This window comes from Lacerta agilis, chromosome 6 (genome assembly GCF_009819535.1).
Source record: "Lacerta agilis isolate rLacAgi1 chromosome 6, rLacAgi1.pri, whole genome shotgun sequence".
NCBI classification, from domain to species: Eukaryota; Metazoa; Chordata; class Lepidosauria; order Squamata; family Lacertidae; genus Lacerta; species Lacerta agilis.
In genome coordinates, this window is record NC_046317.1 from 32219332 (window position 1) to 32245738 (window position 26407).

Sequence of the window (26407 nt, forward strand, 5' to 3'; positions counted from 1 at the left end):
TGACGCTTATCAAGCGGAACTCCCCTTGGGATCACTGTTGGGGCGTGCCTTAGGCCCTAAACTCCCTAGGCTTCGGACAGGGCCACGCCCCCGGAATCCTTTATGGAATACCCTTCCAATGAGGGGCAGGTGATGGCGCTACCTCACCTTTCCACCTTTATTGATGTTGTCCAATGCCTAACCACCAAACCAAAGTTGTGACGAATTGCTATGAGGTAGGTGAAAAAACCCGATTTGGCTAGCCCAAATGGGAAAAAGTCCTACCAGGCCCCCCAGCCAACTGGGGTGACCAACCAAGGTCCATAGCAAGGTCAAGAGCTAACCTAACCTTGAACCGGTGAAGCTGGGGGGCAGAGAAGAAGAGGGGGAAGGATTCCTGCCATCTCAAATTTAAAGGGACCGCAGTCCCGCCCTTCCGCTGACCGGATTGGTCAGCCTGCGAGGTTGAGTGGCGGGAATCCAGCAAATCACGCAGGGGCTCCAAATCAGCCCCTGCGCGCGTGCTCGGTGCGTGACGCCCGCAACGGCACCTCCTGCTGATGAGCGGAAGTGGCTTTATCACCTCTTTCTTTCCATGCCTTCTCTCTGTTTTCCTAAAATGCCTTTGTCATCTGCAACATTCCCCATTGTTCTGTACTTCTTTTCAGTTTTTTTTTTTTTGCCCTCCTTTGTTGAAAATTAATATTATATATTTATTCCACACTGGCTCTTCTTACCTGTGTTGGCCTATGTAGGGGGCTTATTAAGTTAGCTATTAGGTACATATATTCCAGATTCCATTCTAAAACCCAAATTCCATCTTGAAGAGCATATCCTGCCTGATTGCTATTGAGCAGGTTGTGAAGGCATTGAATCTCAAGCAATTGGATGAGCATGCTTAGGGTGATGCTTCATGCATTTCCATGAATCATGGTTTTTTTTAGAAGGAGGTCAAGCTCAGAGCAGAAGATGCTTTTGAGCAAAAGCAAATTAGTCATAATTAGTCAGAAGTACCATATGTTACCCTCCATTAAGGACCTCTTGATCCATGCAGATGTATTAGGAAACTGCATACTCGTGCATTGATTTGATGTTCAAGGCTGGTTCAAACTGTCCTGTAACAACAGTACTCAACAGCGCCAGTTGGCACATAATGATAATGAAACAGACAAAGGTGTAACAGTAGAAAAGGCTTTGTACTCAATATGCAATTTTAAGTAATTATGTTACCAATTCATTGTGCATTTTTTTTTTTAAAAAATGTCTCTTTCTGTACCACAAAGACTGAACCAATGCCCTAAGGGTTGGACACTGTGTACAGAGCACAAATAATTAACTGATGGTGAGCTAAAACCACTTTAGCACTGCATTCTTCTTCTGCATGAGTGCCTGCTACCCCTTAACACATTCCTTATCCATATGGGGTATGACTTGTCTCCCAGGATTTGATGGTGGTCTTTCAAGGGCCTTGGCCTGTTTCATCACTTGATATATCAACATGTGCTTAAAAGTTGGTTGGAGTGTTGTGTATCCAATTCCTTAAGTTGTATTTTCAGAGAATAAGGATGCTCTTGAAAAAATGATGGCTCTCTTGTATGTATATACAGTATTGAAGAGTGCCTGGGGAAACCCAGCCAGATGGGTGGGGTATAAATAATAATAAAATTATTATTGTTATTATTAATAATAATAATAATTTGGAGTTTATCAATTTAAGCATGACTTTGGCAATATACAGTGTGCTGCATTTTCAGCCCATCATTCTGCACAAAAAAACCTAATGGCTTTTTCTCTTGCTTGGGAAGCTTCTGCCCCGTTGATACGTTGCAAACATGGTATCCACATTTCACTTAAAATGCACCATTAAGTGAGAATGTTCCAATCATTCCATCAAAGGTGATGGATTGAATTTTTTAATAAAAATGCAATTAGTCTTTTTTGCATATTTGTCAAAAACCTGAGAAATCCTTTTCAGCTTTCTGTCATTAATTAATATTATCTTTAATTCCCAATTAGCGTTGATAGATTTCTCAGAAGACAGTGACATGTTGAATATCCATTTTTGAGTGTTTGACCACATACCTTAACATCATAGTCACATTTTAGGGGGGGTTTTTTAAGCTATATTTCTCTACTTGAAAAATATATATATATGGAAAGAAAGTATTTCTCTTAATACAATCCTTTAAAGACTCCTCCTGTTTTTTTTCCCGGGGTGGGGGGGGGGAGGAGGGCAGGATTGGTTTGGCAAGAGGATGAAACTGGCTGCAAATTAGATTCTACAATATACCATGTTCCTTATTTTTCAACTGATTAGTTTCATACTGTTGGCAGTAACTTACCCTGTTGAATTCAGCTTGGGATTTTGTAGCAATCTTCAGCACGGTGTTCAAACCCCTGAGGGATTGTGTAGAGATTCTGTCAAACCCTTTTCGGTGGATGTGTATTTCATTCTATGGCTGTACTTTGTGCTCATTTAAAAGAACCACTCTTCAATTTGTAGCTGAACATTTTCAAAATGAAGTTTAGAGAGGCAGAAGTCTGTCACAATGGCTGGAGTATCGCTACTTCCTAGCATTTAATGGTCTCTATTAGTATGAATACAGCTCCAGTTTCATCTTCTCTTGTTGCAATACCCTACGGTTTCACAATTTGTTTTCTTTTTTTAATAAACCTGCAAGATCTATACATTATCTACACATATTGCTAAACTCATCAACAGTGTTTCACTGCTGAACCTTTTTCTTTCTCTATAATATGTCCATAGTTCAAAAGTTCTAGCTCATTGTCTAAGGGAGGAAGATTTTGTTCAGTATATAAAAATGTATCTAATGTGAGTGGCGTGTAGCTGGGTTAAACGTAGGTCCATTGATCCCAGTACTTTGTTTCTGAACCTTGGAGAATGTAGACAAGGTGCATCCACAACATGGATTTCTTAACTTGCAGGAATCATTCTATTTATCTATTCAACTTTTCAAACATCTGCATTATGCAGTCATGGGTTTTCCTTTGTTATGGTTGTTTTGACTTACCGTATATTGTTTTGTGTTTCCTGATTGAGTTATTGCATTTCACTGTATATTTCATCTATATATCTTTGCCTTTGGGGACTTTAACTGTAATTCTGATACTGCTAACAATAACTTATCCCCCTTTGGGGGGGGGGCATTCAGAAAATAGAAAGCTACTCAGCAACAGATCATCTGGTGTCATTTGCACCGGCTTGCCATTTTGCAAAATTAGACCCTTCCATTAAAAGTTGTAGTTCTGAATGCATCCATGCCATACAGAAGTAAGGTTTCTAATTCAAAATATGTAAACATTAAACAAGTATATTATATGCCAAAAAGTTAATTGCTTCTCTTCTTTGAAATCTACAGGTGTTACTTGGAAGATGGAGCTTCAAAAGGTGCCTGGCTGAACCGATCAAGTATTATTTTTGCAGGAGGAGACAAGTGGTCAGTAGATCCTCGAGTTTCAATTGCAACAGCAAACAAAAAGGAGTACAGCCTCCAGATACAGAACGTGGATGTCTCAGATGATGGTCCCTATACTTGTTCGGTGCAGACTCAACACACGCCAAGGACAATGCAGGTGTACTTAACAGTAAAAGGTATTAGTCATGCATTATATAGATATATACAATTTATAGATAATCATAAGCAATCTACTTTTCAAAAGGAAATCTATTTGGCAATCTTATGTGCTGCAACGTCTAAAAGTTTGATTTACTCTTGTTTGTCTATTTGTGCCCTTCAGTTCACTCATTGACTGTCTTTCTGATGCAATTAATGTGATAATTGTCTTCTCTTTGAATGATGATCCCATACGAATGCTGGCAATCCCAGAGTAATACTGGGGAAACGGATAACTCTTCCCCAAGTTCTACCCAATTCCTCAGGCACACTTCAGTGAATGCTGAAAATTACATTTAGATAACTGGAGCGCATACATCAGTGTCCCACTGAGCTTGGGGGTAATCACAAAATGTTTCTGGGTTTGCAAGCAATGGCTTGTGAATCCTGACATAAGCATTTTGTAAGCTACTCAGTGAGAATTGGACATGTTCTTGAAAGGTGGTAAACATAATCTCTATTCAGGCATTGAAGCACATGACAGGGGGGTCAGAGTTCAGCTTGCTGGGCCCACCTTCATGGGCATGCTCCCAATATCATTGTTGTCCAAGCATTGGGACTGAAGATCTGAAGTAGGGAGACAGTGCATAGATGCCTCACACAGTTTAGAACCCTTATTATAATTATATGGGCCACAATGCTTCTGCTTGGGGATGGATGCAAAGCAATGTCTCCGTCAAAGATCTGCACAAGAGGGCAGAATGATGTGGGAGAACATGGTCTTTCAATTAATATTGTGAGTGTAGAAAGCACTAAATGGTTTGTTGTCCTAGTACTGAAAAGAGCACCTCTCTCATTAGCAACCATTTTGAGCTTTATGGTTAGCAGGTGCAACCTAGTTCTCAGAGATCTGGGAAAAGTGATGGTTCCCCATTTGTAGAATGACCTTCCTAGTGCTGTCTCCCTCATTATTAAATTTCATGGGGGGGGGGATTTGAAAATTTGTCTTTACCCAGACATTTCTTGGCTGAAATATGCTGTTCCTGGCAACCTTGAAAAAACTATGAGGCTCCTTTAGGACGAAGGGCAGAATATAAACTTAAGATAAATGAAAGGAAAGTGGTAGTTTTAAACAACAACAGTAGTCTGAGTAAAGTAGGGGTAGAAGCACTCTAAGGGTTAATTTTTTAAGTTTCAGCAAGTTAATTGTTGTACAACACAGAAGCTAACACAAAAAGCTAAGAAAATAGAACCTTTCCCAAATCCCCTCCTGCTGTATTCAAACTGTGGTTAAAACTACCACTTCCCTTTCCTCAGTGTCACCCCTGCTCACTCTACTCAAACTTCTGCCATGGTTTTAAATCGGGGGGGGGGGGGTTCCCCCCCAGTGTCTCTTAATCCTCTACTGTTATTTGAAATGACCACTTTTTCCCTCCCAGTTTTTCTCCACCCCCGCTTTACTCTAAGCTCTGTTGTTGTTTAAAACCACCATTTCCCTCTCAGTCATAGCTGTCAACTTTTCCCTTTTCTTGCGAGGAATCCTATTCGGAATAAGGGAATTGCCCTTTTAAAAGGGGGAAAGTTGACAGCTATGCTCTCAGTGTCTCTCCCTTCTTTTTCACTAGTGACAAACTTGCAACAGTAGTGGCAAATCACTAGTGTGACAGGGATTAGGCTAGGCAGCAGAAAATCGTATTCCTTTTGATGAACTAAGTTAGTTCTTCTAATGTCCATGTGCAAATGTAATTATTCCTTTTGAAAGTGATTGGCATTTAAACCATTACTTGGAAACATTAATAAAGTGCAAGTGGGACAGATATCATTACCACCAAACAGGGTCAAACTGAAAAGAGAGTAAATGTCACTGAAAACAATGTTCTTTTCAGAGAGATTATCATCATTATGCAAAAACAAGTTGTCAAGCATACTGTTCTTCTTCAGAAAAATCTCTTTCATCCTTGTCTTGTCAATGCAAGCTCAGATGCATATTTGAAGATTGCGATTTGCATGATAGGTTTGTAGATACAATGAAAATCAATTATTGGAAGGTCCTGGATCATTTCCATACTGAGCAGATATGGTGATGTCCTTTATTTAAAAGAGACTGCAGCTCTGTGTTAATAACCATCTCAATGATCATCCATTTCCCAATGCTTGTGTGCCCTCATTAACTATTCCGAGGGACAGGTGGTTTAGGAATTAGCAATGAGATGAGGGAAGCCTTTCATCTCCCAATCTGCAGTACAAATCCGGCCCTGCTTGGCAGTGACGAGAAGCTGAGACCATCTGATTGCTGTCCATAGCTTTCATGAAATGCCTCTTCATGCTGTCAACTCGCTCTCTGTAGTTAAGTCCCAATAAAACACAAGCAAGCACAACAAAACAAAAATCCAAAACCTGGCCACAAAATACCTCATGATTAGCAGGAGCCTCTGGATAAGAAATGATACATGAGGTGTATAAATAGTCTGCTTACAAAAGGTTAAAAAAAGGCTGCTTTCTCATTTTGTGATATTCCACTTATTGGATGTGCAGAATATCTGTAAGTTACACATGAAGCTGCCTTAACATAAATCAGACCTCTGAAGCACTTTGTCCAGTACAGCCTGTTCCACCCTTCCCCAGCATGGTTCCTTCCAGATGTTTGGGGCTACAAGTCATCATCCCTAACCATTAGCCATGCTGATGAGAACTATAGTCCAAAACATCTGGAAAGTGCAATGTTGGGAAAACCTAATTTATTCTACCTGAGTGTGGCTCTGCAGGACCTCAGTCGGGGTCTTTTTATACAGAGAATATTTTTTTTTCTAAATTTGAAACTCTTTTGTACTGGAGATGGCTGGGATTAATCCTAGGCCTCTGGCTTGCTGAAGGATGTGCCCTGCCATTTAACATTGAATGTCACTTAGCCACAACTAAACAAAGAGTTAAGAGTAGGCTAAGCATGCTGAAATTGGAATGCTTGTGGATCTATGCATCTGTATTGGTTTGTGATCATTAGGTGGTATTTGATAAAATGTTTGCAGTAGCAAAACAGGATTTCCACTCTTTCCTCCCCCTGTGTGCTCTCCACACTATTCCCAAATCTGCTCCAGAGGTTGAAGGAATCCTCAGATTAGATTCAGTGAGCATGTGGAGGAAGGAGATGGGGATAACATTCCATTGTGCGAGGAATCTTTGTGCTGAAAGAACATTCACTTTAGTGCTACATTGAATACAACCCATTGGGTCGGGGTGTGTGTGCAAGAATGGAGAAAGGAATACCAGGCATTATATGTTGCTTTCCACATTGCTTTGACAATATGGAGCTGAGCAGGTCAGTTGTAAGGGACTAACAACATGGTTACAAAGGATGCAAGGATATGAGAAGAAACCAGGTCACTGGCCCTCCCACATGACTTCCACTTTCAAATATAACCACATTCTACACCATGCCACAGGGCAACAGAATGTCCATACCAAATGATTTCTGTAGCCTAACAGCTGGCCCTGAGATCCATCAAGGGACTGGTGCAGTTTGGTACTTTAGAGTATGTGCCATGATCTGAAAATCTCTGGTTCAAATGTTAGCTCTGTGATAAGCTCGCTGCCGTAGTCTTTTAGCCTGCATCTGTGTTACAAGGATGATTAAACTGGCATATCTTATAGAGCAGCTGTAAGGTTACTAGGATAATATATGTACTTTGAATATGCCAGAAAAGGGCTAGATGAATCTGAATTACTTTTAGTTATAATCTTCATCATCAATATAGGAGTCATAGTAGTATAATTTGGGCCAGTTTTTAAGGAAACAGAAATACTGTATATTTAATGTGCTTTGTTCCACATGCAACATCTTCCCCGCATATTATTTCAATAAGCATATTGTGTGGGATCTAGGTTAATTTATGTAATTTTTAATGCCAGACCCACTGACTTGGGGTGGGGATTAGGATTGATACGAAACTGCTTAAAGTCAGATAATTTTATACAGTTATTCAGTGAAGAATTCTACTTTCAATTTTATTTTTTCCTAAGAACAATACCTTTTAAAACATTATGATTAGGATTGGTCAGAGGTGCCTCTTTCTTCATAGAGAAAAGTTCCATCGTGTCCTGTTCTGGTCCTTTGAAGAAGTGCATAGGGTGAAGCAGGTCAGTTGTTGCAGCACCACGGATAGCTCCTACTTAGCCACCTGTTCTAACAAGTGTTGGAAGTGTACAGAGATCTTTTAAGCCTCTGCTTCCGGCCCACCTCTCCTAGGCTCCATCCCCCTTTTGTGAACTAGAACCTCTTAAAAGATCAATACCTTCCACCTACTGCTCTACTCCCTGCACAGTTGGACTGGTGAGGAAATGTGGGAGGTACTTGATTCCTTGGGATCAGGAGAAGGTGCCTTTGAAGGTCCTGGCTCTAGTTATATGGGCCTTGCTGATGTGGGAACTGGTTCTAGGAGATCCTATCTACCAGGTTTAATGGTCCCTTGATCACCAGCATCAGTCTGAGTGCCAGGAACCCCATTGGACTCCATAGCTGTTTCCATACACCCATGTTCATCCCATGTCTTCAGCGCCTGCATGGGCTGGGTGTCGGGAGCACCTTCACTAACCTTCCGATCACAGGAATGCAGGCACAGCAACACAGCATTCCTGAGGAATAGGTCCTGGCGCTGTGGACTCATATTTGCTCATGTGAGCACCTCAAATGCAGCAGAGTAACTGAAGCAAAGCTGTGGAAGTTTTGTAGCATACCTAATTTATTTCTACTGATTAAACAAATAAAAGAACATAACAAACATGTATAAGAGAAACAGTTCTCATACTGCCATCCTGTCTCTAGACAGATCAAAGAAAAGTCCATCAGAACTGGAGACGGAAGTCTGGAAGAGTAGCTTCCGCCCCCTCCTTTCTCACAGACAGAAAGTAAAACAAACATGATCTGGTGATCCTTGCAATGGGAGGGATGAAAATACTGACAAGCTGGTGACACTATAGCCTCCAAGTCATTTTTCTGGTTGCCATTGTTCTCCAGAGTCGTGACACATGGGAAACTGCCAAGTCAGGCCATTAGTCCATCCTACTCAGTATTGTCTACATTGACTGTCAGTAACTCTCTCGGACTCTCCTTTTCAGTGCTGCCTGGGGATATCAGGGCTTTAAACTAAGAATATAAGAATTCCTTTATTAAAATACTTAAAGCCTTCAAACTAGGTGTGTATAAAGCATAAATGTAAGCTCAGGGATAATTAACCTTGCCTTCAAAAATAGGGGAGAAATGTATCATTACGTGTAATTATTAAGTGATAGTATTTATGTCTTCTGAAATTCCAAGTACAACCTAAGGCTCCAAATTCTTAGTATTTGGTGCAATTATCATTAGCACTTTTCAGTTGCATTTTACTGAGCAATAATGCCCATCATATCAAAGAACCGAACTGAAATATCTTTAGTAATGTACAGATATAGATACATAACTAAAGTGGTATGTTTGACAGGTTAATTGCTTTGCATCAGATTTATGACCATCATATTTTGCATTAGGATCATACTGAAACTTTGGAAGGAAACTTATTTTTGAACAAAAGTATGGAAGGGGATTTTTATTATAGGGAGGTGTATATTTCAGTGATATGTAGTACAGATAGGAAGCTGCTTTATTCCAAGTCAGACCGTTGATTCATCTCACTCTGAATTGCCTCAACTGACTCACGTTATCGTGGTTTCAACAGCCTTACATGGAGATACTGGGCACTGAACCTTGGATCTTCTGCAGTCAAAGCAGATGTCCTACCCCTGAGCTCTATAGCCCTTCCCCAATACATGCAGAAAATTGCAGGTTTACTTGCTGACAGATCCATTTCCATTTACTTCTGGTAGCAGTGCTTAGGGAAACTATGCCTGAAATTCTGGAAAGCCACAGATAATATGCTTACATATAGGCTAGGTGGGCAGTGGTCTTGCTTCATATGGCAGCACATATGTAATAATATTTTAACTTCTTAGGCCTAGGCTGTGTTCATACATGTGTATGTTGGGCAATTCCTTGGCTTTCTGAGCTTGGTGAGGATCCTCACGTTATACCATCAGTTGGCAACACAGCATGTGAAGAAAACAGTCAGTCCATCATACACCTTAGTCTGCAGTCCTATGCCCACTTACCTGGAAGTGGGGGTGCCCAAATCTGTTCTCATTTTTCCAGCCTTAATTTCAGTTCTGCACATTTCCACATTAGCTTGCAAATTTTTATTTTAAAAGTCCTGATGAAAATCCACTAGCATTTTAGTGTGACTGTCTCCTAATATGCACATTTTTGTGGGCAATTTTGCCTAACGTATGCATTTTTGCAAAGCGATTTCCCCAACGTAATGCATTTTAGTATGTTATTTTCACTGATATGTGCATTTTTATGCACACTTTACCTAGTATATGCATGGTTGTACACATTTCTTGACGGGAGAGATGCATTGCAAAAATCAGAGAAGTGCTTCCTTGTGCACCTTGTTTCAGAATTAGGATTCCAATTTCTTTCCCATCCCCACCATGAAGTAAGCCCCACTGGATTCAGTGGGATGCACTTCTGGGTAGACAGAACGAATAAGATTGCACAGTTAAGTCTATTTTCTTTAAGCTCCATGTACAGTGAAGTTTTATCAGCTGATAGTATTTTCTGCTGCATTTATTTATTTCTTAATTTCTCTTCTTCAGAGAATTATGCCATCCCAGGTGAAAAGAAATCTTGTTAAGGCATATCATGTGATCCTCAAAACATCTTCTTGTTGACTCTGCCTGCATTAACATGCAGATCAGTCACTCTGTTCATTAGAAAAAAATAGATTTGCAGATATTTTTTCCCTTTTAAACAAATGCACTCCAAGCAGATACAAATCATCACCCGCAGATATTTTCTCCTTACAGTTGCATTGCCCTGAGCTTTATCTCAAGCAATGACAGCATAATTATAGCTATGTTGGGAAAACCTTTCATGCTATTTGTCCAGAAACAGCTTAAATCATTTAGTGACCCATACAACGAATATTGTGTCATGTGGTTCATTCCCTCTGTTGATGCAAATGAATTCTTATAGTGATTGTGATTAGTTTCTTTAAAAAAAAACTTTTATTTAGGTACAGAAATAATCACGATGTCCTAGTTACATTAACTGTGCAGAGCAGATTAGGCTGATCAGTGCAAAACCCCAACTTTTTGTAATCTAAAATCATCACCTCCTTCCTAATGGATAAAACTATGGTGCAAGACTCATTAAAGTGCTGGCTTTCAGTGTAAACAGACAGGTCGAAACGATATCAGATGTGCACCAGTTTTATGACTGCAAAACTAGCCAACGAGAAGCCCGTACAAAACTCATTCTGCAGCTAAGCTGGCCATTTTCTGAAGTGGAAACTGAAGTAGGAAGGGGGTAGGAGGATGAAAAGACGAAACAGAATAAGAAGTGACATTTAGCCCTTACTTGTCCATTTGTCTAATGGGATGTATTTTGATGAGGACACATTGTTCTGGTATCACCACATCACAGAAAACAGTTGAATCCAGGCTTGAGAGAGACTACTGATTTTACAGTATTGACAAAGGGGAAGATCTGGGTTTATTCATTGTATTGACAACTAGTGTTGCATAGCAGTCCACACCAAATCTGGCTAATCTATGTTCTTCACAATCTGAAGCCAAAGCTGCCATTCAGAATTAGATATCCGTATGACATTTTCTCTGTCTGACTTAGCTGATCCTGTTTGTGGCATGTCACTGATGCATTAGCAATCTGCTATTGTTCTATTTTTGGATTCCAGACTTTTCCCAACTGTTGGGTGTAAGCAGTTTGCCGCTACTTTCAAGTACCTTCTGTTCAGTGGCATTTTGTTTTTTTTCTGGCCAGATTACCAGTGCACACAAGGACCTGCACACATTGATGAAACACAAATGGAATCTTGCTTCGATTCTTCACATAATCACATCAGTGTTCACCCCCACCACTCCTCAGTTTTGCCCCATCAATGCTCACAGGAGCTTCTATACATTGATAATCTGTACAGGCCCAGGGCAGGGAGGAATGCAACATAAATTATCTGAAAGCTGCTGCAAATTGCAGGTGTTGTAAATGCCAGGTATAATCCATGTTAAATTGAAATGAAGAGAAAGTGGAATGTGCCGCAAAGCAAACCCACAAAATATGAAGAATTCAGTCTTATTTCTAGTGGCTTAAAATAGCAAATTGCTGTTTTGTGCTTATCTGTTTTTAAATAGTTTTTTTTAAAAAAAAAAAAAAAAACAATGGCTACCCTCAGCTATCAAAATGCTGCAGGGGCAGTCTAGAATAGTGGACTAGATACCAACAGGTGTGCCTCTACTGAGGCCTGATTGGCCTTAGCCTATACCCATGAGGAATGGGAATCCAAGTGGGGTCACTGGAATGGACAAGAAGTTCCAGTCCTATGTGTAAAGTGAGACCCCACCCAGAGTTTGCTGAGTTCTCTAGTGTGCTGGATACATTCATAAGGCATCCTGAACAATGATGAGGATTGTTTCTGATAACACCACAGTAAAAACTGCTAAACGGAATGATCCTAGATGGATTAAACAGCCACCCTGAACCAAGGATATAGATCCCATAGTTTTGAAAGAAAAAGGATCAAAGCCTTATTTTGCTGAAATAAACTTATATGCAAGAATGCTTGACTTGTAGCAACTGCAGGAGTGGTGGCTAACTCACAGCCCTTTTCAACTCTGCCCCCAAAGGTTTTCTGTGCCCCCTTGAAGGCATTCCAAATTTTGTTGGCACCAGCAATCTAAGTTTGTGTGTATTTCTGACTGCTCTGTTCACTGTTGCATGTGTGTACTGCATGTTCCAGAGATTCTCTGGGAGTTTGTAGGGGCCAAGGAAGTTACTCTGGGAGTTTGTCGGGGCCAATAAGGAAGAATTCCCCTTAAGTCTTGTCAAGCATACACAGCTTTGCCACTTCCTAATTAAGAGCACTTATGCATCACTCGATGCCAATGGCTGCAAAGAGAGAGAGAGAGAGGAGAGAGAGATGATCTGTCATGGCTGTTGTGGAGAACGGATGAAGCCCAAAGCTACAGAAATAGCACAAAACACAATACCTGTTATTGAGAGCTATCTTGAAAGGAGAAATTTCTAGTTGACTTTTGTGATAGGAAAACACTGTGAATAAGGAAGTGGCAGCTAAAGGTTTCCACTTGCAATGCCTTTTGATAGACTTATCAGTCAGCATCTCCAGTGTGAGAGAGGCAATATAAGTTACTGGAGGCATCAAATGTTACTGGAGGGAGTGTGGTACTGGGTGCAGCATAAAGTACCGTGAATTTTTAATAAATAGTTGATATTTATGAATGAAATGGAGTTCCTTCAGCATCCACAGCCACTCCTGGTGTGTGTTTGTGCACGGTTATGTATGTGTGGTGAGTGACATGTGCATGAACTAGTATGTGGCCCTCAGAGGGGTGGTCAACCGTAATTGTATTCCTTGGACCACAAGAGTTACCCACCCCTGTTCCACACCATTATGCAAAAATAATAATAATAATAAACAAGATTTGGTCAGAACTTGTATCGCCACCAAAACTGTATATTAGGCAGTTTGTATAGTCAAATCTGTTAGGTTCATAAATGTGTACTGAGCTTGGTTTTCTACCTGACAAATTTCAATGTTTTCTTAATTTAATATTTTCACTATTCAGATAGATTGTGAGTTAATTTCTGTGTTCTCTGAGTCACATACATGTTGCATGATGAATCATCCAGTCTAACTTCTTTGCCCATGCTCTGATGTTGATTGCTGTAACCCCTTACTTTCTGAACGAACTGCAGCATAGAATGATTTAATTTTGTACTTCAGTTACTCTTTGCCAAACTAATTGATTTAAAGATTGGATTTGAAATCATATTTAAAAATGCAAGACATAAACTTATCTCATCTATAGCCTGAAATTGTAGAGCTCAAGAAAATCTCTGTCATTTGATTCATACTGGCCCATATTCCAAGTGCCCTAAGGGACAATGATTCATTGAAGCTGAAGCCTGCCATATTTTCAGTGGAACGCCCTCACATCAGATGTTGAGGAAATAAATTAACTTTTACAAGGCATCTGAAGGCAGTCCTATATAGGGAAGTTTTTAATGTATATAGTGAGAGAGGGTCTGGTGACTTCTGTTTCAGTGTATCTGAAGAAGTGTGCATGCACACGAAAGCTCATACCAAGAACAAACTTAGTTGGTCTCTAAAGTGCTACTGGAAGGAATTTTTATTATTTATTATTTTGTTTTGACTATGGCAAACCAACACGGCTACCTACTTGTAATTTTAAATTAATCCTGCCCTGCAATGGGAGCTCTGTTTATTTATTTATTTTTTTAACAGAATTTATTGACATTTTCACAAAATAACACAAACCCAACCCCCACACCTACAAATATCAAAACAAATACACATACACATAATGTCAGGATTCTTCTTCTTGTCTGTATACCTTACTAAAAAAAAAAAAAATTCTAGTTCCAAATCTTGACGTTTGACTTCCCCCGCCTGTACACCTTCGGTTTTAAAACAATACACTATTTCCTTAACAACTTTTCTCTATAAAAATTTAGCATTACTTAAAAAAAAGGAAAAAACACCTTTATCATAATCTTTGCATTATAACCTAAAACTTAACCAGATATTCTTACAGCTAGACTTATTTCTTCTATCATTTATCATGCTGCTTTTAACTTAGATTCAATATCTCCTTACTTATTTAAAATAAACTTGTAATTAACAGACTTCACACTCCGATTTCGGATACCATGGCAGACCATCTATGTTATACTTTAATTGATTCAGCCCACTCCCCTTTTGTCCATTATCTTCTCCTGTCTTTCACCAGAACCGGATCTCCTATTGTATTCTTCTGAGTGTCCACAGATCCTGATTGCAACCACAACAAACCCTGCATCGAGCTCCAAGATGTTCGCCCTCTCCAATCTGAGTTTCTCCGTGTCTTTGTACCATACTTCTTCTTCTTGTAGAAATCTTAATTCTATGTCCCTCGACCCCGAGCTGCCACCTCGAAGTCTGGATATTAAAAATCTTTCCGTTCCAGGGTTACTGCCACCCCCTGAACTCGGCCCCTGTTCCAGACGGATTTGCTCAGCCATCTCAAACCATCCTTGCAGCACATCTTCCAACTCTTTGCAAAAGTCTGTTTCCATTGAATAGAACTTTCGAAAAGCCTCCTCTGTGGAAATCAAATTCTTTCCGTTTATAATCGCACTCAAGGCTCTTAGTTTTCGATCAAGCAGTTCCAGTTGAAAGACAGTAAGCTTTTCCTCCTCCTCCCAGTCCTTCAGTGCCAACATAAATGCAAAGTCCAGCATCTTCGGGGGGAGGTGGGTATCAGATTGCATTTCCTGTCTTTTCCTTCCTTTGTCTGAATTTTTTCCTACGCAAGTCCGAAACGTCGCCATTTCTTCCAATGCCGGAGTATAAAGACCAAAACTTCAAATGAAGATATTTTTTCCTCAGTTAACCCCCAAAAGGAGATCTCAACAGACTCAGCTTTCAAATTCCAAATACTTTCAATTGATTGTTGTAGCAGCAGTCACTTAAAGAGTTAATTTCTTTCACCACCCGAAGGGAGAGAGGCGGGCTGCCTTTCTTCTCTTAATCCCAGAGCTTTCCCGGAATACAAAGAGTCAGTCAATTACTCACAGCTTCTGGTTTCTTAGCAACTCCTTAATGATAGGTAGAACAGAGACGCTCATCACGGACTTTGCCGCCGCATGTAAACATCCCGGTTGGGGCATTTCCCCTAAGGCCCGGCTCCGTGGTCCCTTCACCCCCACTCCCCCTTTACAGGGGGTGCGGGGGAAGGGTTCGGAGCACAATGGGCACAGCCGGGGAGCCCAGGGCACGGGACGCTCTTCCCGTGCCCCAACTGGAGCCCGCTATGCGGTAGCGGAGCTCCTGACCCCCGGGATGAACTGGGTGCCTCGCAGCCGAAGCAGCCCACGACCATCCATGATTGCGCCAGCCGCCGGAAGCCTCGGGAGCTCTGTTTATTTAAGGACATGTTACTATAGCATAACATGAGGGAAATGCCGCAGTCCCCTTCCAGAATGGAAAAGGTCCGAAAATATATTACCTCTCACATCAAATTGAGCCTCAAGTGCAACAAGAGATTATCAGTGTCCAATCAGTTAGACTGAAGCCCCTTCCATTATGTGATATTTTCAAATGGTGGCATCTGTTTTCTTTTTAGCTTTTTCCCAGTGCTATCATTACCTCTCCCCCTCCCATTTTATATTGGTGTTCTGCCATAACAGCATGCTAGGAATCTCAGCAGCTGTTTGGCTTCCTGTAGCGCTGGACACATTAAACATGCTGTATGTGCCAATGGCCATTCACTGGCATATATATTTGCAGCTCCTATCCTTGGTATTGTTCAGGCAGGCTCCAAAAGTTTTTCTTTAGGACTGCATTCTTTATTTGAGACATTTATATTCTACCCTTTGTAGTTGCTGATCCCAGAGTGGTTTGCCACAAAAAATCTTAACATAAAAAATTGAGCAAAGCAGGAGCAAGTAAAAATACCTCATTAAAATATCACATATAAATACATGCAAAAACAAACTTTAAGCATGTAGGTTTTAGTATTAGTGAAGAGGTTAAATTGTGGCCTCTGTTTGTTGTTCAAACTCCAGAATACTAAGCTGTGATTACGGTATATAGAAGGAATTTTCATTTTATTTTGCTGAATTGTACAAAAAAGAGCAAAGAAACACCAAGATTTGTGGGCCCAGGCACAGGGAACCTGAAACCAGAGGGGCCTATATAGTGGGAAGAGACAGTAAATACTCAACACAAACATCTTGAGTTCAAATAGGTGACAACTTTATTGATTACAGATATAAGTAGGTTTGGGCATGTCTCCTCCATCAACCAACCTGTCTGCTGGTTGATTATTTTTCAGGGTCAATCCTGGATTAAGGATCCCCCTATGACATAATTCAAATAGGGCTGATCCCTTCTGTACTGCTGTTTTGCTGTGGCCCATCAGCTCCCAACTGGGCATGCAGACAGAAGCACCTCCCCTGGACTCCTTTAACAGGGTACTCCTGATTCCCTGAAGCACGGATGTCGGTGGGCTCCCATCACCTCCCCCTGACTAAGGAACTAGTCTAGTGCCTTATCCGCCAACAAGTTGCAACAATTGCTGTGAGGAAGACAAAACTCTCCAGACAGGCCCAATTTGCCTGTAGGCAATTTCCTCATTGGTCAAATATGGCAACCAAGTATTTCCATACTTGGCCTGCTCACCTTCTGGCAAGTCAGTATGCTAGATAGGGTGGGAGGGTGGGAAATCTTGCTTCAACTTTGCTGATGAGTCCGGGCAAAGCCCCTCTATCTGCCCAGTGGGTGGACCTGAGTGAAGATCAGGGGCTGAAGCCCCACCCATCCCGTTTTCCTGTGATAGGCCCATTCAAATGCATCTTGTCTGTGATAGGTCTGTTTGGATACAAGTATCCCAGTAAATGTAGTTTGCCTGTGATAACCCATGACAATACAAGCCTCCCAGCAACCTGCATGAATGGAGAGGTACGGAGCGTCATCTCCCAATAGTCATGTGGGGCTGGAAATTTGCCCCATGCTCAGACCGCACACATGCTGGCCCACAATCGCTGCTCGCCATCATACAAATGTAAGTGGTCCCTACAGTTGGTCATTTCCCCTTTTTGTGACAAACCTAAATGTTATTATTTATTGCTATTATTAATAATAAGTGGGCCTGTTAGCCAGTTGTTGCACAGAGGTCTCCAAACAACTTTGCCAACACAGTTTTGTGACATTGCAAACATCCTTAAGAACATTTTACTTTGAACAGTAACCCGTAAATATTTTAAAAAGTTAAATAGTTTATTCCCACTTAGCCAGCAACCAGTCAACAATATGGATTTCATGCCGTTCCTCTTGTAGTGTGCATTTATGTTCATCTCTTATGTGATCCCTGTGTATTCATAAATACAAATGATTTAGGTGTGAAGTTTGAAATAATATGTAATTTGGGCTCCTTGGTACTACAGCAGGTTTCAAATCAATTCTCCCAATGTAACTGTTCCTTCTCAGTCCTACATACAGGATTGCAGAGGATCTGAGAAGGACATATGTAAAGCTGTCTTTGGCTGCCCACTCATACATGGTGCATAGAGAGTTGTGGACTGGGTTCTCAGATGTCATCCTGGTGTTTCAACCATCACTGGTGACTTGGAGACATTGCCAACAAGTGCCATCTGGAGTGGTGGGTAGAAGTAGAATTGCCAGGGATATTGTGGCAGTGGTTATCAGTGTTCGTATGATTATGCCATTGGCTGCTGGTTTGTTTCTGGCCCAATTCAAGATGTACACACTAGTGTTTAAAGCCCTAGAATAACATAGACTTCAAATATCTAAGAGACTAAACAAGCTGAATACCCCCTTACAAAGACCACCCCTTTTCTGACCAGGAGCATTTTGAGGAGCAATTTTGTTATACTTCTTTAAGATCGCTATCTTCTCCGAATCTGACTTTGGCATCTTAACTAAATGTATATCAGATACTTAAATCAGGATCATTCAGACTGTATTTTCCTTTGCATTATTTAAACACATTTAAGCATATTTAGCATATTTATGTGAACTTTATATCCTCCCTTTCTGTCATCCTTGAGGATGGATTTCAAGATCAAGCTAAATATGCTATCTGCTCTCTGTATCTGAATAAGAGCCAGTTTTAAATAAATGGTAGTCCTCATCCTATCTGGTGAGTATGGCAAACAAATAATTGAGAATTCCCATTTCCCACTCTAGCTGAAATGGAAGAGAATTAGACATCTACAAACGAGAAGGAGAGATCATAGTCCATGCTTTTCTGGTCACATTTCATCTCTGTGCCTAGCCAGTGTTCTGATTTTGTCCAAACATTCAGCCCTTTTACCATATCATGCATCGAAATTCATTTATCTGTATATGTAAATACAATTTATAGATTCAGTGCGTCACTGCAATTGATGCTTTTGAATTAAATATGTCCAATATTTCCAGTGCAACGTGTGCTGCCCTTTCCCACTAATAAACCTCCCTAATGCCTCCTAAATATTAATGTATTGATTCAGTCTCTGCAATGTTTGTGAAGACTAATTTATTTCCTAAATCTAGCCAAGAGGGACTTGTATTTGGAACTAACAAGATAAATCTTACACAAATTTATTTAAAGTGGGGCAAAATAAATATGCAGAAGACATCTATAATCATACCAGCAACCACTTCCCACTTAAAACTGACAAAGCATTGCTCTTTTAAATTGCTGCTACTTGAGATGTCAGTTTGTTATAAAATTAACTTCTTGGTGCCAGCCACTGTTATCATCTTGTCTTCTCTCTCAGAACAAAAAGAGCAAGATTTAGCAAATTTGTTCTGGATTCCGAAGTAGCTCAGCAAGATTTACAAAACAATAGGAAGGCAATCCTTCTGTAAAATACATATTTACACTCTTTTAAGATGCATCTCATGGATACATGATTGCTGGCAGTACTGTGACTGTGACTCATTTCTCTGGTACTTTCCAGGATACAAAATGGTTTACAGTCATATGTCACTTAAGCTTACAAAAAAATGTATGAGTATCTTTGTGCATCTATTATTGTCTGGAAAACTAGCCAGAACCCAAAAGAATAAAAGAAGCTAGTTCCATGAGACCAAATGAAAGAGGCTTTTGGCAGCCCACGGTGGCATGGAATGGAAAATGAGATTCAGGGCCTATGTCCACCTATCCAATTTACACCATATCAAAAGAGTCAAGAGGCTGTTTTTGCGGTGAGGGTAGCAATAGCTGAAATCTAGCATCTACCTGTTCTTTGTGAGTTCTGGACTAAATGCAGAGATCCACAAACCCCCTTGTGGGGATGGAAATGAAGTCATCATAGAAAATAATTCCTATGTGCAGTCACTGACTGAGGAAGCATTTCTGTGTCCATGGATTTATTTATTTATTGACAATTTATATACCACTTTATTGCAATATTATCTAAGTGTTCTCTCTCTGGGGATCACTTGCATTTCCAGAATTATCCAGGGACTGAACAGGGCCTAATGGCAGACCAATACTTTATTCACCATACCACACTTGCCCCCATTATTTTCAGTGATTCCTCCTCCCCCCCCCCCACATTAGTGGAATTCTTGCCATTTTCAGAGTTTTCATGATTTCTATACATAATTTTGCAGTGTTCCTAACATATGAATTCCTGTGGGACCTGACACCATTGGTTATAACAGTGTAATTTAGCAAGGATTCCACTAAAGCAAATGTGATAATTATGTAAAATTAATTAATTAAAAGGGAAATAAGTTGATTTAAAAAAACCCCAGCAACTTCTAGTTTTTGGAGAATGGATTGGTAGAAATGGTAACCATTTTAAAATATTTTTAAAATACCTGAATAAAGAAGGTAAAATAATTTGCTCTTTGTTGAGAGTGTGTTGGTAAGTTGTATGAAGACATTTTTTGAACTACTTGTTCACTTACTCTCCACACTCCACCAAGGCTGAGAGGATGTTGCAATATCAAAATGCCCAATAAAGCATCCAAATGAAATGACTATAAAATGACAATCGTTTATTTGCTGGTAGTATATCACATGTTTTCTGATGGTCTAAAAAACCAGTTAAATTGGAAACTATCATGGGGGAAACAAGTCAGTTAATTAAATTGAGATTAAACTTTGGAAAAGAAAAAAGCCTGGTATGAATAGAAATGCAGACAGTGTCACAGACACCATCATTAATCCAGGCAACGTTGAACTGATTCAGAACAGTGCCAAGGGTGTGTCACCTTTGTCACATGGCAGAAATCATTTTGTGAGCTGTGTGCCTTTTGGTGAGGTTTTTCTGGCTGGAAGGCAAAGGTCAGGATTCTGCTCTTTGATGTAAAGTTAATAGTGTCTGACACATTAAGTATCTGCACTGAAATGTTATCATCAGACAAAACCTTTTGTCAACTTTGGTTAATGTGGTATAAGGTGAAATGGCCCTGGAAATAAAATCCCATATTTTCACCGAAAAGATGTGAATATTGCTGAGAAATTGAGTGTATCAAGCCACAGTGGTGAAGAAGAGGTACACAGGCAGAAATGCCAAAGGAAATCATTTGTGCATACTCAAAAGTCCAGATTGTGGGAAAGACAGGTGGGTTGCCTTGAGCACTGCTGGGCAGTCTAGTTGCAACCACCCAAGGTCTACAGGTGTCTTCCATGCAAGGATGATAGCTGTGAAGCTGGTGGTTGGGCCCCTCAAGGTTGAGACATGCCCTCCATGTCAAGGAAACCCCATCAGTGCCTTTAGATGGGAGGAGCAATTGGAAACACCATCTCTAGACATGGTGGATTATCATACAGAAGAAAAACTACATATTTGGCCTAGACTATGATTACAGTTTCTCATTTAATAGAAACAAAAGAAAACAGAAACCCGCTGAAGCTGCCTGAGCAAATAACAACTGTTCAAGACTCTTGAAAGCCAATGTGTTTAATTTGTCTCCTCAAATAGATAAGCAGTTTAACAATAGCTTTCCTTCTGTGTGCTCTACTTTCCACACCATTCTTATAACAAGAGAGGCAGCGCACCTCAGGCAGCACATCTTGGGGTACCACTGAAGAGCAGCAAATGTTGACTATTTGGTTTATTACTGTATTTTTGTTTGCTTGTTTGAACTGAATGGCACTACTTGGATTTTGTACCTCATGAACCAAAATATGTTCAAGCTTTGCTCAGTACACACTAGGCACTATCCAGTTCTCCATTTCATTATGAGGATATTGTTATATGTTTGTGCTGTGCCTGGACCCCCCTTGTAATTCTGGACCTGGAAACCCCAGGACAAGGGGCCATGTTGGGCAGTCACATGGAGTGGGAATGCAGGGCGACAGGCACTTGTGCTTTGGGAAACTGTGCTTAATGTTTTTGAGGTTTGTAGCTGCTTTATGAGACTGTTTACTTTTGCTGCAGGGATTCTTCCTGCAAGTTTTAGCAAATGCCGTTGATCTGTGATTTTGTTTGTTTACATGTGTCTTGTGGTGGGAACCGGTTAATGATTTTAGGAAATGTTCTGATAACCTTGTGGGTGGGTGTACAACTGTGTATGACAGCAAGGGGATAAATGTGCATTTTTGAAAGCTGTCTTGTGCTGCAGGAAAACAAGGGAAAGAAAGAAAGCCTGGAGGGATCTTGAGGAACTCAGAATTGCTTGAATGAAAGAATAGGCTATGTGATCTAAATGTCTTTGCTAACATTCCTGTTATCTTATTTATAAATTTGTGGGGTGGCTAGACTCCCATTTTAACTCTGGATACACACACCCCTTCTAATTCCAGGGCGCCAGACATTGAATTCAGCATGTTAAAAAATAAGCTAGGGTTGCTTCCCAATGAAGTAATCGCCTGGAGAGATGGACCATTAAAAGACCACAAAGAAATGGGTAATGACCCACTGAGCTTTAATGACCCATTAACAGAGACTCTCTGGGCTGGACATCAGATGGCAAAAGCCCCTCCCTGAGGTGAGAAATAGTTATCAGAGACAAAAGCCCAGAGCTTCAGGGGGGAAGGGCCAAATTGCAGTGGGAGATGAGGTTTGCAGAAGCAAAAAATAGTTGTGTTTTGTGAGCAGTTTGGCAAGCAGGAAAGGGGGAGGCAAAGCAGAATGTCTGCTGGCAGTTTGGGATCCAACATGGCAGCCATGAGAGCAACAGAAGAGCTGTTGCTGCACCTGTGGCAGAAGCAGGAGTGCAGTGCTGGGAAGCTCCTCTCAGCAGACTCAGGTTGTATATATGCGTAAATGAACCATATCATGAAGACACAACAGTCCCCACCTTGCCTCATTGTCTGAAAGAAAACACAGACCCTGGGTAAGTGCACCTGGTACCCTTGGAATCTCATACTGCGCAGAGATTGGGGTGGCATATAACAACATCATAAAAACAGCTTCAGCTTTGGAATTGGGTGTATAAACTTGTTTTCTTTACTCCAAACCTAACCAAGAACTTGTCACACCCCTCCTTTGGTCCTTGGGAGCACCATTAGGTCCAGTGCCTCCTGCAACCTCATGTCATGAGCCTTCAAGCCTCCTCTTCCACCTTCCTCCCCACCTGACATCCTCATCCCTCAACCCAGTTTCCATCCCACCTGACCTAAGTCAACGTGGGAAAGGAGGGAGGGAAACTACAGCTGTGTGCCAGGTACTGGGGATGCTAGCAAAGCAGCTGCTTAGGATGCTGTTGCAGCAGTGTGGCAGATGTCCATGAAGGTAAGAGTGAGAGAGATGCCCCTCCCTTTCTTATTCCACTGTTGCTGAAGCAGTTACAAATACAAGAGAGAGACTTGAAGGAAGGAAGGCATGGGGAGTTTGAGAAGGGTGATTTAAGTTTAACAGCCAAGTTGGAAAAGAATGTTTGAAGGCACCTGTATTGAGGTGAGCAATGCAGACACACCAAGAGATTGTATTGAAGTGAGAATTAGGAACCCACCAATATGGGGGGGGGCACCATTGTTTTCAGATTTCAGGTAGGAGGGAGAACATCTCCTGTCTACCTTTATTTCCAGCCTCAGGTCCATTACGTAGCACCACACAAAAAAGGGCTATGGATGTTGGAGAGATAGGATGCACTTGGTCTTTATTTAATGATAACACCTACCCTTCACTGATGAGTTGATAATGAAGGCTCAGTCACTCAGAAAACGAAAGGAAGGAAAATGTTTTCTCCTTTAAATGCTAAGCCACACTGGACAAAGAGTTATAAAATATGTCTACTTAAGTCTGACATTCTGCCCCCATCCTTCATTCCTTAAATGCAAGCAATATATTTACTCTTATTTGTTAAACATTCGTTTTTGGTGGTAATTACATAAATCCCCGCATCTTTCCGTTTGCAACCTTGCAAGTTAAACAAACATAATTATAAACATGCAGAACATTACATGTATCAATAAAGGCAATTAAAATGCTGGGAATGTAATTAAGAAGAAAATTATAATTTTGAGAAGCAAAATGAATATGCTCTGGGGCATTTACATTTTGAAACAACGGCAAAAATAATTGGAACAGTCCAGGAATGCTATAAACAGTATTTATTTACAAAGAAGGGATATCAGGTGGAAGAATGGATTTATAGCTACGAGGTTAAAGAAGGTCTCAAGAGGTTGAGGCTGTTTCCACACTGCAGGCTTGTTTTCCCATGTGCCAGGCATAGCAATTCAGTGTGCCTGATGCCTGCAAGCTACATTAGGACTGTGATGGTCCAGACTAGCTCAGGGTTAATGTATTCAGCCTATTTCAGTGATTTCAGGGAGGATGGAACAAAAAAGAGCAGCCAACTAATGGTGTTATCTGGGAGGGAGGGCAAAATCCCCCAAGCATGGGAAGACATCTTTTTCCCATATCAGTGTCCCAGCGTATGGTGGTAAAAAAAAACAACCCAACAACAACCAAGAAGGTATATTTCCTGACCAAAATAAAAAATAAAATAAAAGCCTGTGCATGCAACAGTTCAAGGCTTTTAATACAAATCATTTACATTCCCTGAGCATGCAACTTTTAAACACATTTCATAAAATATTGTCCAACAATGGCCAATGTCTACATTCAATATCACATAAACCATTCCAAAGTATTATACACTATATGTACAGAACTTATATTTTTTTCAGACCAATAGTACATGCTCCCTAAGGTATATTGACACATCCAGTTTGCACTAGACTATTATCTCACATGGAGAGTGCAAAATATGGTCTGAAGCTCAACATCAAAAAAACTAAGATCATGGCCACTGGTCCCATCACCTCCTGGCAAATAGAAGGGGAAGAAATGGAGGCAGTGGGAGATTTTACCTTCTTGGGCTCCATGATCACTGCAGATGGTGACAGCAGTCACAAAATTAAAAGACGCCTGCTTCTTGGGAGGAAAGCAATGACAAACCTAGACAGCATCTTAAAAAGCAGAGACATCACCTGCTGACAAAGGTCCGTATAGTTAAAGCTATGGTTTTCCCAGTAGTAATGTATGGAAGTGAGAGCTGGACCATAAAGAAGGCTGATTGCCAAAGAATTGATGCTTTTGAATTATGGTGCTGGAGGAGACTCTTGAGAGTCGCATGGACTGCAAAAAGATCAAACCTATCCATCCGTAAAGAAATCAGCCCTGAGTGCTCACTGGAAGGGCAGATCCTGAAGTTGAGGCTCCAATACTCTGGCCACCTCATGAGAAGAGAAGACTCCCTGGAAAAGACCCTGATGTTGGGAAAGATGGAGGGCATAAGGAGAAGGGGACAACAGAGGATGAGATGGTTGGACACTGTTCTCGAAGTGACTGGCATGAGTATGGCCAAACTGCGGGAGGCAGTGGGGGATAGGGGTGCCTGGCGTGCTCTGGTCCATGGGGTCACGAAGAGTCGGACATGACTGAACGACTGAACAACAACAACAACAACAACATTATCTCACATGGCTGTTCTTCCATAATCAGATGCACTCTAACCCAATAGCCTTCTTCAGTGGCAGTGCTGCTGCATCTAATATCATTTCCCAAATTTGTAGAAGGGTTCTTTAGATTAAAAAGAAAAAGAAAAGCAGCACTAGCCAAACTCATGGGAGGACAAAGTTTTGCTGCTGGGCTGCTGACTGCAGCACCACAGACATTTGAAGTGACACTAATGCTTCTTCTTAAAGCAACCAGAATCCTCTGCCACCCTTATCTCATAATGATAATAAGTGTCCTTTCCCAAAAAAATGAATAAAGTGTCAGTCTCTTGTGAAGTTGACTGAACATCCCCCTCTTTCAGTAGTCCAAATGGCAAGCATGCAAAAAGAAGAGTTTGTCGTTTGCGAGTCCCAAGTGCTCGCAAATTGCACGCTATCAAGTCTAGCAAGATGGTGACACACTTCCCTGTACTTCCTGGTGGTATCTTCCCTCAGTGCTTTTCTCTCCCCACTTCTGGTTTATCACTGCTGATGAGAGGCTGAAGATGAAAGGCTCCACTTTTAATCTTCTAAAATGAAGGAGAAATGATTATCCCAAGATGCTTCTCTTAGTGATTCTTAAGCAGCTAAATAGAGCAATTTGGGGGAGAGATAGCTACTACTTTGCTCATAAATGCTCAGAAGCTGTCATGACCTGCATGGGCAACAACCTGCAGGGATTGTTAAGGGACGCCTTACTTATGTGTTGCTCACAAACATTTTAAATGGAATACAGCATTGTTATTTGGGTGGTAGGATTCATCTAGTGTGCTATTATGTGTGTCTGTCTTAAGCATTTTCCTTGGCTCTGCTTTCAGAATTATGCACAATCAGTCTGTGGTGTCCAACTGTTCACAACTAGTACTACTACCCCCACTCAAGGGGCTACAATCTAAAGAAGACTATATACTCTTTTTCTGCTTCAAATTCTCCCTAAAGGCAGATTTACAAGCTCAACATTGTACATGTTGCTTATTCTCATGGCCTTTTCAGTATACATGTGTCTCAGTATGTGGAATTCACAGCAGAAAGGAAACACAGGTTGACTGAAAAACATGGCTGCTGTTCCTGCATGGGTTGTGACATCAGCCCTTAATTCTGTGTCTATGTAGTGTTCTCAGTCTTGCATCCAAGACCTAGACCAGGAATTGGGAATCTGTGGCCCTCCAGACGATGCAAGGACTACAAATCCCGTCACCCCAGACTTTGGCCAAACGATTTGCTTACATGCCTTGGTTGGCATCCATACCTTGGGAGACGATGGAAGAGTGTGTCTTTGGGGGAGAAGTTAAACCATTGGAGAGTTACAGTGCCTGCTG

At 40.9% G+C, this 26407-nt stretch overlaps 1 protein-coding gene across 2 annotated transcripts in view; it reads left to right on the forward strand.

The window, feature by feature from the left end:
- The window catches only part of NEGR1 (neuronal growth regulator 1), a 434548-nt gene that overhangs the window by 177919 nt on the left and 230222 nt on the right, over positions 1-26407 (forward strand). For both annotated transcript variants that reach the window (XM_033151809.1, XM_033151810.1), the window contains exon 2: positions 3360-3592. In XM_033151809.1, coding sequence (XP_033007700.1) covers positions 3360-3592 — 233 coding nt within the window. The remainder of the gene's footprint in view (positions 1-3359; positions 3593-26407) is intronic.